Source organism: Stenella coeruleoalba (assembly GCF_951394435.1).
Source record: "Stenella coeruleoalba genome assembly, chromosome: 13".
NCBI classification, from domain to species: Eukaryota; Metazoa; Chordata; class Mammalia; order Artiodactyla; family Delphinidae; genus Stenella; species Stenella coeruleoalba.
The window spans coordinates 36657086-36670481 of record NC_137159.1 but is presented as its reverse complement, the minus strand read 5'-3'; the positions used below and the strand labels follow the sequence as shown (position 1 = coordinate 36670481).

Sequence of the window (13396 nt, the reverse complement as noted above, 5' to 3'; positions counted from 1 at the left end):
TATAAACAATAAACAAGAATTCTAATAAAAATACAAAATACAATTAATGCCCAGAAATAAACCCATGCACTCATGGTCAATTAATCTACAACAAAGGGCAAAATACAGCAAGAATATACAATGGAGTAAAGACAGTCTCTTCAACAAGTGGTGCTGGGAAAACTAGATAGCTACATGTAAAAGAATGAAACGAGAACACTCTCTAACACCATATAAAAAAAAAACCTAAAAATGGATTAAAGAACTAAATGTAGGACCAGATACTGTAAAACTCCTAGAAGAAAACATAGGCAGAACAGTCTTTGACATGTTGTAAATCACAGCAATATTTTTGGGGACCTGTCTCCTAGAGTAATGGAAATAAAAACAAAAATAAACAAATGGGACCTAATTAAACTTAAAAGTTTTTGCACAGCAAAGGAAACCATAAACAAAGTGAAATGACAACCTATGGACTGGGAGAAAATATTTGCAAATGATGCAACTGACAAGGGATTAATTTCCATAATATACAAACAGCTCACACAGGTCAATATCCAAAAAAAAAAAAAAAAACCCAAACAACCCAATTAAAAAATGGGCAGAAGATCTAAATAGACATTTTCTCCAAAGAAGACATACAGATGGCCAACAGGCACCAGAAAAGATGTTCAATATCACTAATTATTAGAGAAATACAAACCAAAACCCCAATGAGGTATCACTTTACACCAGTCAGGGTGGCCATCATCAAAAAGTCTACAAATAGTAAATGCTGGAGAGAGTGTGGAGCAAAAGGTACCCTCCTACACTGTCGGTGGGAATGTAAATTGGTGCAGCCACTATGGAGAACAGTATGGAAGTTCCTTAAAAAACTAAAAATAGAGTTACCATATAATCCAGCAGTCTCACTCCTGGGCATATATCCAGAGAAAACTCTAATTCAAAGAGATACATGCAACCCAATGTTCATAGCAGTACTATTTACAATAGCCAAGACATGGAAGCAACCTAAACGTCCATCGACAGATGAATGGATAAAGAAGATGTGGTACACATATACAATGGAATATTATTCAGCCGTAGGAAAGAATGAAATAATGTCATTTGCAGCAACATGGATGGACCTAAAGATTATCATACTAAGTGAAGTAAGCCAGAAAGAGAAAGACAAATACCACATACCACATGATATCACTTATATGTAGAATCTAAAAAAACTGATACAAATGAACTTATTTACAAAACAGAAACAGACTCACAGACATAGAAAACAAACTTATGGTTACCAAAGGGGAAAGAGCTGAGGGGGTGGTGGTGGTGCGGCAGGCGGGGGGATAAATTAGGATTTGGGGGTTAGCAAATACAAACTACTATATATAAAATAGATAAACAGCGGTCCTACTGTATAGTACAGGGAACTATATTCAATATCCTGTAATAAACTATAATGGAAAAGAATATGAAAAAGAATATATATATGTATAACTGAATCACTTTGCTGTATACCAGAAACTAACACAACATTGTAAATCAACCATAGTTCAATTAAAAAAAAGTAATACCTCTTTTTGTAGAAAACTTAGGAAAAACAGAAAAGAATGAATCACAAATTTAAATTATACATAATACTACCACCTAAAGATAACCACTAAAAAGACAAGCTGTCTCTTTGGTCTATGGAGATGAAGAGGTAAAAAAATCTTTCTAACACAGCTAAGAGCAGACTATATATTTAAGTAGGTCTCTGTCTTGCTTTTTAACTTAATGTTATAATGCATGCATTTTCTTCAATCATTAAAAATCCTTGCCTGCATGATATTCCATGATAGTGAATATACCAGGCATAACTTATTTTACCATTCCTCTATTGTTAGACATCATGGTTCTTTCCAATTTGTAGTTATTTAAAAATTCTTCATTAAAAATGAACAGCTGTAATTAACATTATTTTTCAGCAAAATCATGCCCTCAAGGAACCACAAACTTTTTCAAAGAAAAAAGTACTATATTTAAAGATTAAACATCATTTTCAAAGATGTTTTACAACAGTATTAGTTTAAGTGGCCTAAATGTGAAAATAAGAAGCTACAATTAGGACAGATCACTGTTCCCATATTGTACATACATCAAATAATAATGTGGCTTAGTTTAACTGATATAGAACCTAAAAGATAGCTACTTAAAAATAACTGGCAAAAAGTTGGCCAGTTCTAACTATGCAATGTAGGAGTTCTATATAACCAGACCTGTGTGTGATAAGGTCATGGTAGGAATATAAGAAAAAGTGAAAACAAGCCCTCATTACTGTGCAATCCACAGATAAAGGTTTGCTATCTATCACTATCAATGGATAGGCTCAACATTTTGGTAGGAGTCTGAATTAAGTATAGTGAATCACATTTTATAAAACTTTTCCCACTCTGACTGGAAAGCTTATGTATGTGACTTAGAGCATGTCAATGTCAATAAGGAAGTCATATCGCAGATAAGTACCAAAGTCCCTCAGATCATTTTTAACATGAAACTCAGGAGATGCCAGGGATGTTAACTAGGACATAAATACAATACTGACACCTGATAATTCAAAGAATATCACATTTCACAAACAGTCTGTTATACTCAGTAATTCCTAATGACTGTCTTATTAAAACACAGTTATGACATGTTGGTAATCCCAACCAACATGTATTAGAGTCTGTGACATTTTTTCTTCTGAAAAATGCTGTGTGGCATGTGTTCTTTTCCTTATAATGATTGGATTCAAATTAAGTTGTTTGATCAAAGGGACAAAGTAATTAAATGCAATGCATGATACATGAATGGATTCCAGATTGAAAAATGAAAAAAAACCCTGCAATAAAGAACATCAGTAGAGCATTTTAAATATGAACCATATGTTTAAAAATACCATTATATCAACATTAAATTCCTAGAAAAATTAAGTGGTTTGGGATAGATTTTTGAGTGTTTCACAATATTGTAATTCTAGGTAATCTACAGAGATTCAAGCATCACAAAAGGAAATATTACTGTATAATATTTAATGCCAAGTTAGCATCATATTTCTTTTAAAATAAAACATATCATCCAAAATTATAAAAAGGTACCAAAATACTCTGAAGAACTTCAAATCTAATTTAAAACCCTTTAGAAAAATTACAGAAACAAAGAAATTTTGTTTTATTCTAATTTTCATATCTAGAAAGATGACTTAACTTTAGGGATATTCTGGACAAACTGATAAACACATAAGCTTACCTTAACTCTCTGTAGGAAAATTGTAAACTTAGAGAAAATATCCTTTAGCAGATCAAACCACTGAAGAAAATTCAACATTCTCATCTGATCTGCAAGCCTAGAAAAGAAAATTCAAACAAAAATAATGACTGTCTTCAGGCCAACATGGTGTTATCTACAAATTGGAGGAAACTACACTAAATACTAGCAACAAAAGAATAATAAAACGCAATTTAATCTAGATACCTAGCTAAAATTGTAAAACTGAGATGAAGATGTCAATTACTAAGCAACTTCTCCTTGTTTAAACATCTCTAAGACTAGTCAAGTACACTGACTTATGAATCTTATCATGTAGTAATTCCATGTGAACATGCTTCGTGACCATTCGATGAAAAAGCATAGAGAAATAAACTAATTTTGGTTAAATATGGAAAAGATATATTCTGGAATAAAAATAGAAACATAACATCTCCCTTAATAAACGAGCCTCTTCAATAAGTGGTGCTGGGAAAACTGGACAGCTACATGTAAAAGAATGAAATTAGAACACTCCATAATACCATACACAAAAATAAACTCAAAATGGATTAAAGACCTAAATGTAAGGCCAGACACTATCAAACTCTTAGAGGAAAACTTAGGAAGAACACTCTATGACATAAATAACAGCAAGATCCTTTATGACCCACCTCCTAGAGAAATGGAAATAAAAATAAACAAATGGGACCTAATGAAACTTAAAAGCTTTTGCACAGCAAAGGAAACCATAAACAAGACGAAAAGACAGCCCTCAGAATGGGAGAAAATATTTGCAAATGAAGCAACTGACGAAGTATTAATCTCCGAAATTTACAAGCAGCTCATGCAGCTCAATATCAAAAAGCAAACAACCCAATACAAAAATGGGCAGAAGACCTAAACAGACATTTCTCCAAAGAAGATATACAGATTGCCAACAAACACATGAAAGAATGCTCAACATCATTAATCATTAGAGAAATGCAGATCAAAACTACAATGCGATATCATTTCACACCGGTCAGAATGGCCATCATCAAAAAATCTACAAACAATAAATGCTGGAGAGGGTGTGGAGAAAAGGGAACCCTCATACACTGTTGGTGGGAATGTAAATTGATACAGCCACTATGGAGATTCCTTAAAATCAGCCAGTATGGAGGTTCCTTAAAAAACTACACATAGAACTACCATACGACCCAGCAATCCCACTATTGGACATATACCCTGAGAAAACCATAATTCAAAAACAGTCATGTACCACAATGTTCATTGCAGCTCTATTTACAATAGTCAGGACACAGAAGCAACCTAAGTGTCCATCGACAGATGAACAGATAAAGAAGATGTGGCACATGTATACAATGGAATATTACTCAGCCATAAAAAGAAACGAAATTGAGTTATTTGTAGTGAGGTGGATGGACCTAGAGTCTGTCATACAGAGTGAAGTAAGTCAGAAAGAGAAAAACAAATACCGTATGCTAACACATATATATGGAATCTAAAAAAAAAAAAAAAAAAAAATGGTCATGAAGAACCGAGGGGCAAGACGGGAATAAAGACACAGACCTACTAGAGAATGGACTTGAGGACACAAGGAGGGGGAAGGGTAAGCTGAGACAAAGTGAGAGAGTGGTAGTGTATATATGGACATATATACACTACCCAATGTAAAATAGATAGTGGGAAGCAGTCGCATAGCACAGGGAGATCAGCTAGGTGCTTTGTGACCAGCTAGAAGGGTGGGAGAGGGAGGGTGGGAGGGAGGGAGATGCAAGAGGGAAGAGATATGGGGATATATGTATATGTATAACTGATTTACTTTGTTATAAAGCAGAAACTAACACACCATTATAAGGCAATTATACTCCAATAAAAATGTTAAAAAAAATAAAAATAGAAACATAACATCTCCCCTAATAAACTTAATAACCTACTTTTCTAACTACAGACTAAAAAGTGCTCTTCCGTATATCATGTGGCATGGTGGCTAAGAGCATGGGCTCTTAAGACACAATGCCTTGGTTCAAGTTCCAGCCCTGCCACTTACTAGTTGTGTGACTCTGGACAAATGACTTAACTCCTCCATGATCTAATTTTCTCATTTTAAATAGGTAGAACCTACCTTATATGGTAGCTGTGAATATAAACTGAGTTAATACGAAGTACTCAGAACAATGCACAGTGCTATGTAAGTATTAGCCAATATTGTATTAGTTACATATATATTATATATATACTAAATATTACAATACATAATAGTACAGCCAATATTTTTATAACTGACATCAATCAACTTTAAGATTAAAAATTAATAAAAAAATAGAAATCCATAAAGATATTTTAGAGTACTACAATGACTTATTACTCCAAATTTTTAATTAATGCTGCTACACCTAGGACTTTATTCTCAAAAGATACTCCTATACACTTGAGATATAGAATGTTCTCTAAGTTGAGAAAATTCCCTAGGGAAGAAAAATATTAAAAATAACTGACTCTCCATGTATATAGGGCTTTTAGCAAAGGTCCAGTAACTTAATTTTTCCAGCTACTAGTGATCCCTGCATTATTAGGATTGCTTCAACTAATTCTGAAACTGAGCTTTCACTAGGTAATAGTGTGGAAATTAAAACTCCACAATCCTCATTCTATGAGTCTGGCCCAGAGAAGTTTTACAGTTATCCATATTACTATTCATATCTTAGACCAGTTAATAAAGTTTAGATACCTATATGAACAAGAAATTCATAGTCATAAAATATTTATCACTGTTCTCCTTAAAATAAGAATAGTTATTTCAAGGGGAAAACAAAAAATTACAGACATGGGCAATTTAAAATCATGTACTCAAACTTCTCAAAGCTAACTGGGTTTTAATTATATAGCTAAATAATTTAAATTTAACACCGCTACTCCTCTTCAATTTCCACCCTCCATATGACGTTGTATCCTCTCCACCCTCTCTCTGCCCTGGGAGGCTGACCTGCTGGGCTTGGCCAGTGAGGAGCCCTTACAAAAGACTGAAAGGAGGAAAGGTGCTAATAGTCCGTCTCCATCCCTGAGGGGTTACCTCAGGATGACTGCCTCCCTCCACTGAAGATCACTTCAACTACTAAAAGACTTTTTTTTTTTTCAGCTACTTACATCTTCTTCTCCTGAATTCCATTAACTGCTCTCTTTCTTTGTCCCTTAAAGGTACTTCACTATCACTTGTGATTTTCCTACACTCTGCCCACACCTTAGCAAATAATTCCTGAACTAAATCCTCCTTAGATTATTCTAATGCGTTATCTTTTCCCTGACTGGTAACCCCAACTTAATATTTATACTTACTTCAAAACAACATCTGTGTCTATGTCTTCTATTTGTGAAACTTTATTAATCACACACTGCAAAATTTAAGAAAAAAATTTGATTAATGTCTTTAGAACTTTAAGTACTACATGTTCATTTGTATATTAATAAGGGCCTCAATGACTATAATTATTTGACCAAACTTCTCCTCTTACACCTCAAGGTGTTTAAAAAAACTGCAGCATTACCTTTACCCTATTAAATAATTATTCCAGGGTATGCTTGAACTGTATTAATCACAATTTCCTACTATTTAAAACTGTTCACACACAAATACACACACAACACACACAAACACACACGCACACACACAAAACCCCCATAGAACTATTAATACTTAGGACATGGTATAAGCCCCATACTAAAATTCCAAAAGAAATTCATTTTGGAGGTCACACTTCCTTGCAACACGTGCAACAGTTTAAGGTTTTAAAAAATAAATGCTCAGACTTTAGAAGTCTAGGAATTAAAACAGAGCAGTTTTTAAAAACTGTTTAAAAGTATAATATACATACAGAAAACTGTACAAATTATGTTTATAGCTCAATATTTTTTTTATAAATGGAGTGCACCTATTTAACCAGAGCTCAGATTATGAAATTGAATATTACCAGTAAGCCCCTCCTGCTCCCCTCCTGGTCACTACTTCCTCCCAAAAGACATTACTATCCTGATTTCTAACACCACAGATTAATTTTGCCCGTGTTTGAATTTTACGTAAGTGGAATCATACAGTGTGTACTCTTCCGTGTCTGGCTTCTTTGGCTCCACCTTATGTATGTGAATATCCATGTTGTTCCATGTAGTTTATTCATTCTCATTGCTGTATAGTATTCAGTGATGTAAATATGCTACAATTCTATTTATCTTTTTTTACTGATGATAAAATTTGAGTGTTTCCGGTTTTTTATTACAAATATGCTGCCATGGAATGCTTGTGTTGTCTTTGGTGAGCCTAGGTATGAATTTCTGTTGGGTAAATTACCTAGAAGTAGAATTGCTAAGCTATAATATACATGTATATTTAGTGGTAGTTATCAACAATTTTTAGAAGTGGTAGTGATAATTTTAAAATATGGTGTTTTAGTCAATGTTTGAAAGAGGTAAAAGATGGGGCGATTGTAACATTTTTCTTGCTTGTTTTATTTAAACATTAAAAACTAAGAAATGTACATTCAACCTAATGATGATGATCAATTAAGCCTAAGAAATTCATTCAAAATTGTTCTTTTTCACACACAGAAAAACTAAAGTTCAGAGAATGAGATTTATCTGAATAGAAAGTCAAAACAAAAATCAGGGAAGTGTATACATATAGCTGATTCACTTTGTTGTACAGAGGAAACTAACACAACATTGTAAAGCAATTGTACTCCAATAAAGATGTAAAAAAAAAAACTGCTTATGGAAAAAAATTGTATCTCATGAAATATAGCGGCAACTTGAATTTCACATCTTTAAAACTGAAATAACCTTAAAATGTATATCTACTTTCTAATGAGTAGATGACAAATACTGAAACTTTGATAGCATTGTAGATGGTAAGCTTTTTCTTTTAATTTCTAAAAGTAATGCAGATGTAAAATGTCTGACAATTCCACTTTATCACTTTATGCCAATTGTGTTGTAATAAATACCAATTAGCTTGGGAAAAAAATCAGGGAAGACTAAAAAAAAACAAATAGATTTTAGTTTACAATTATAATTTCTTAGAGATCAGAGTAAGAAGAAACGCTGGTGAAAGTATATACTATTGGTAAAACGTTTTTAGAAAAAAAGCAATTCAGCTCTATGTATCAAACAATTTAAAAATACATTTCACTCTCTGACCAATAGTTCCACTTCAGGAATCAGTTATAAGAAAAATAGTCTTAAATATGAGAAACCAAACAAACAAGACTTTATACCAAAGCATACCAAAGATGTTTGTCACAGTGCTCTTTATAGTACCGAAATGAAAATGACCTAAATATTTAACACAGAGGAAAGTTTAAATAGGTTTAACTAACATAATGTTGATGGAATTTTATACAACCATTAAAAGTGATATTTCTGAAGGCTTATGAGCAAATGCTTATGTTATGATTCAAACGGAAATATATAATACAATTCAAAATTATATATACAGTATGAGAGCACCAATGATAAACACCAGTAACAACTTATGCTTAGAAATATTCTTTTTTTTTTTTTTTCGGTACGGGGCTCTCTCACTGCTGTGGCCTCTCCCGCTGCAGTGCACAGGCTCCGGACGCACAGGCCCAGCAGCCATGGCTCACGGGCCCAGCTGCTCCACGGCATGTGGGATCTTCCCGGATGGGGGCACGAACCCGTGTCCCCTGCATCGGCAGGTGGACTCCCAACCACTGCGCCACCAGGGAAGCCCTAGAAATATTCTTAAAGTGATAATCTTTTTGACTGGTAGGGTTATGTTTTTCTTTCTTCTATATTTAAAATTTTTTAATAAATGAGAAAATATTACTATGATACTGCATGTATTATTACAGGATCATGTAAAAATAAACTTCACAAAAGATTCTAGATGAAAATATATCAAATAAAAAAGTATAATTACCTGTTTAATGATATTCTTTGCTGTAATAATCATTTCTTCACTATATATTTCTAAAAAATTAAGTTTTCTTTGTTTTAAAAGTCCAAATACAAGAGATACTAGTCTTTCCTGTTAAAATAAAAGAAGGGTATACAATGTCAAAATTCAAATACAAAATAATCTCACTTAGAGGTAGAAATAATCAACGTCAAGGGTTTTATTGTTTGACCCTCAAATCTCTATCCTCCTTTTGGTATTTTCTAAAAGGCTTAAAAACCCCTTTCCATAGCAATCTTGTCATCAGATTTTTGGAGTCATTATTCTAAAACAGGTAAATCCTATCCTACTATAGTGGATCAAATGAAGCTGGTTTGGGGACAAAACAATATGAGTATATTTTGGTCTAGTTTCAGTAAGTAGCTAGAAAGTATTATTCTGAAACCCTGATGACCAATAAATACTCTATGAGCCCGGTGCTTTCTAATTAGTGGTCTAGAAGACTGGAATGATGACCTGGATTATTAGTGGAGCATTAACTGCTAACATTTACAAAAATCTCTTTAACTACTTAGGTTGCTATCAGGGCTTTTTGGGTTCTTTACAAATTCTTGGCAATAATCAGCATTGAGAAGTTACTAGATAAGTTACCAAATATGATATATTTGTACATGCATATGCATAAAACATGTTCATAATAGGTGCTCAGTGAATGTGAATGACTGATAAGTTACCATATAATAATGATCACTTTTTATAAAAGACACACTCCAATACATGCATATACATGGATATAAGTTAATTCATTCTATATCTACATCCTATATCTATATTTGGAACTTGGGTAGTAAGCCATATAAAGACTTCATTTTAACTCCCATTTCTAATTAAGCTACAAAATTATTTATTCTCTAATTTCACAGGATAATAAACAACTGTGTGCTTCCTAAAGTCACATACTTAGTGAAAGATTTCATAGATCTCACAGGCTTGATATTGAAGATAATTTTGCTCACTATAACCTGAGGAGAATGTGTTCTAAACTAAGGCTGTTAGGAAATAACACTAAGCAATGACATCAATTTCATTCTACAGTTCAAAAGACATACCTCTTCTAAAATTTGACAGTCATCTTCCAATGGTCTATTTAAGTCACTGTGAGAATAAGTAGAAAATTCTGCAATCATCATTTTATCTATCAGTTTTTCTAATTCACAAAGCTGTGATCCCAAATGCCTACAAAGGAAGAGGGAAATGTTACCTCATTTATTAAAAACCCAGATTTACTCCACGATCAAGGGAACCCGTCAGCAAAACTTTTCTAGCTGACAGTACTTGTGCAACAAGGTGATGTTTTAGTAAAATACAGTCTTTTAACTTAACAAAAATAACTGCGACAGTTTCACATCATCTCCCAAATTCTATTTTTCTCTGTATATCTTAACCTCCAAACAGTTAAATATACTATAGGAAACTTGGTTCTAGAAAACTTCATGACTGCTTTTTAGTCTGCTTTTCACAGACAAAATATTCAGATATTCTAAGTCCTTTCCTCATTAACCACTTACTGAATATAAATGTCAGTAGCTCCCCAGCCATTCACGTATGCAATAAATACAAGCGCTTACTATGCACCAGGCCCTGTTCTGGGTACCAATAAATATTTGAAGGACTATAGGCGAGACTGACTCAGCTCAACCTCCGTCAGAATCAGTTTGAGTTACTGTGCAATATCCCTCAGGCCATTAAAGTCATTAGAACACATGAGTGAAGATCTAAAGTCACTGAGCTATAATCTATCCATGGAACTTCTTCTCATGAAGTATGATGTTCCTTTTTAGTCCACCTCTTCAGTACCTGCAGATCCTGGCTAGGGTTAAAGTGAGCAGGACTCTAATTTTGGCAGAGTTGTAGGGGTGGTGAGGGCAAGTATTACTAAAGAGATTTGGAACCTTCTCCCTAGAAAAAGTAAGTACTGTCCAAGTGACAAGAGTGGTCCCAGGTAGTTAATCCCTGCTCTGAAGGGCACTAAGGATGAATACCGTCATATCCAAAGGGATTTTTGCCACACAATCTAATAGTTTCATAAAAACAATGGGTTGAAGAAACCTAGGTAATCTAGTTGGTCCAAGGCATTTCAAAAATTAAGTGAAATTTATCTTAAATGTAAACATTTATAATTAATTATAAAAACATTTTAAAAGTTTATGCTACATTTACTTGAAAAACAAGCCCTTAATGTTAGCAACTGTCTTTACTATGACCAGATATAGCACATTAAAAAAAATTAAAGCATGTGACCTTTTAGACAGATCCGTTGTTCTTCTTTTATGAACAACAACAATATGGTAAGTAGTGCAGTGATACTTTTAGAAAAAATCTGATAAGTGAAATAACATAAATGTGCTTTTTGCAATATGAAAATTATATTTCTCACAGCTAATTAGAAGTCTGATAAGGTTCTCATAAATGGTGACAACATCTCACAATAAACTAATTTATAACATATCCACTCTTACAAACTAAAACACTGCCATAAAAGGAATTTGGCAGTGTCTTGCAAAATTACATAGGCAATTAGCCTTTGACCTAGGAATCTGACTTCTCAGAATCCATCTCAAAGATACACTGGTAAATGACAAAAGAACATACATTCATTGCAGCACTGTTGGTAATTGCAAAGGAATGGAAACAACCCAAATGCTGACCAACAGAAGGCTAGTTAAATATATCATAATAGACCCTATAACACTTTTAAAAGAATCGAGGAATACCAATTAATATACTATATACTGCTACAGAGCAGTTTCTCAACTACTGCCCCCTTAAAAAGTCTTTTCAGACATTTTTATTTCTAATCACTCCCCATGAAGTTTTAATATCACAGATATACTGTAAATCCGTTTATGTACTGTGGTCTTTGGAGGGCCACAAACCATTGTAAAATCCAAGAGTTTTTTTCACCCTTCAAGAACAAACTTTTCCCCCCTTTGGGTGATATCCCCCATTGAGAATGCATACTGTAGCATGATCTACAGGGTATATACTGTAAGATAAAAACCCCACGGTGGAGGAAAGTATGTACAGTATGCTAATGCTTATCTAAGATGAGGGACAGACAGAGAGATGGATAAATAAACATAAACTAAAACTTTTTTAAATGACTTGTAGGAGTAGGTACAGAGGAAGAGAACCAAGATAGAAGTTAAATTTCTCTGAATATTTTTTGTTTTATAGATTTGACTTTGGAACTATGTAACTACTTAACATAGTTGTAAAACAATAGTACATTTAAAAACAGCAATCCTTGAATATCAAAAGCAAATGAAATAAATGAACTTAACTATGTATCAAAGTACAGGCAAATCTACACAAAGAGGAATTATTTCAAGTGACTTTAAAACACAGTAATTTATCCATTCATACCACAAGGGATATACCTTAAGAAAAAGAGGGAAAATTATTTTCTAGCTCTTCCCACTAAAAAGGCCTAGAGATCATGACCAATCCAGTAGCAAGGAACACCTCTGATACCTAGATTGTAATTTCTAAATACCATTTCCTACTAAAAGAAACTAGGGCTCCTTAGAGAAATGGCAGTTTACAAATATGGAGCAGAAAATGTATAATATGAATATCCTGTCATAACATGAAGAAAACCATTAATGACTACTCATAGAATCAAAAGGACTTGAGGAGGTTCCTACAAAAGATAGGACAATATGAACATTGATTAAAAAAAACCTTAATACTTCAAATATATATAAATCCATGTGCTTATAAAACATTTGGAAGATGCTACATTTTTCAATTCATTATTTTAAAAACTGCTAAATAAAGGAAAAGAACCTAGACTTTATCTTGCCTATCCTTGTAAGAACTGTCCTTCAGAATTACCAAGTAATTGTTATGGAGAAATATGGCTTTATAGAAATATTCCATTAACAAATGAATAAGGAAGTTTAGAATTAGAATATCATGATTTGCAACCCATAATGAGATGATAAATCTAGACAATGATCACCAAATGGCTGCTAATTTCACGAAAAAAGAGACAACCAGATATATGCCTCTTGGCTGAAATACACCTATTAGGTACTCTTACCAAAAAGAAAAACTTAAATCTGATCAAGGCTTTAAATCTAACTACCAGTTTATAGAAAATACAAGTAAAAGGAAAACACACTAAACATGGGGATGCAGTTGGCAAAATCCAGACTGTGAGAAGCACTACAAAGACAACTC

At 33.3% G+C, this 13396-nt stretch overlaps 1 protein-coding gene across 9 annotated transcripts in view; it reads right to left on the bottom strand.

Annotated features, from left to right (window-relative positions):
- VPS54 (VPS54 subunit of GARP complex) overlaps window positions 1-13396 on the bottom strand; it is a 124160-nt gene that overhangs the window by 34213 nt on the left and 76551 nt on the right. For all 9 annotated transcript variants that reach the window (XR_013830950.1, XM_079940236.1, XM_079940239.1 and 6 more), the window contains 4 exons: window positions 10261-10387; window positions 9176-9283; window positions 6580-6635; window positions 3241-3337 (listed from right to left, as the gene is read on the bottom strand). Coding sequence is in view for 8 of the 9 variants with exons in the window: in XM_079940236.1 (XP_079796362.1) it covers window positions 3241-3337; window positions 6580-6635; window positions 9176-9283; window positions 10261-10387 (388 nt within the window). In the remaining variant the exon portion in view is untranslated. The remainder of the gene's footprint in view (window positions 1-3240; window positions 3338-6579; window positions 6636-9175; window positions 9284-10260; window positions 10388-13396) is intronic.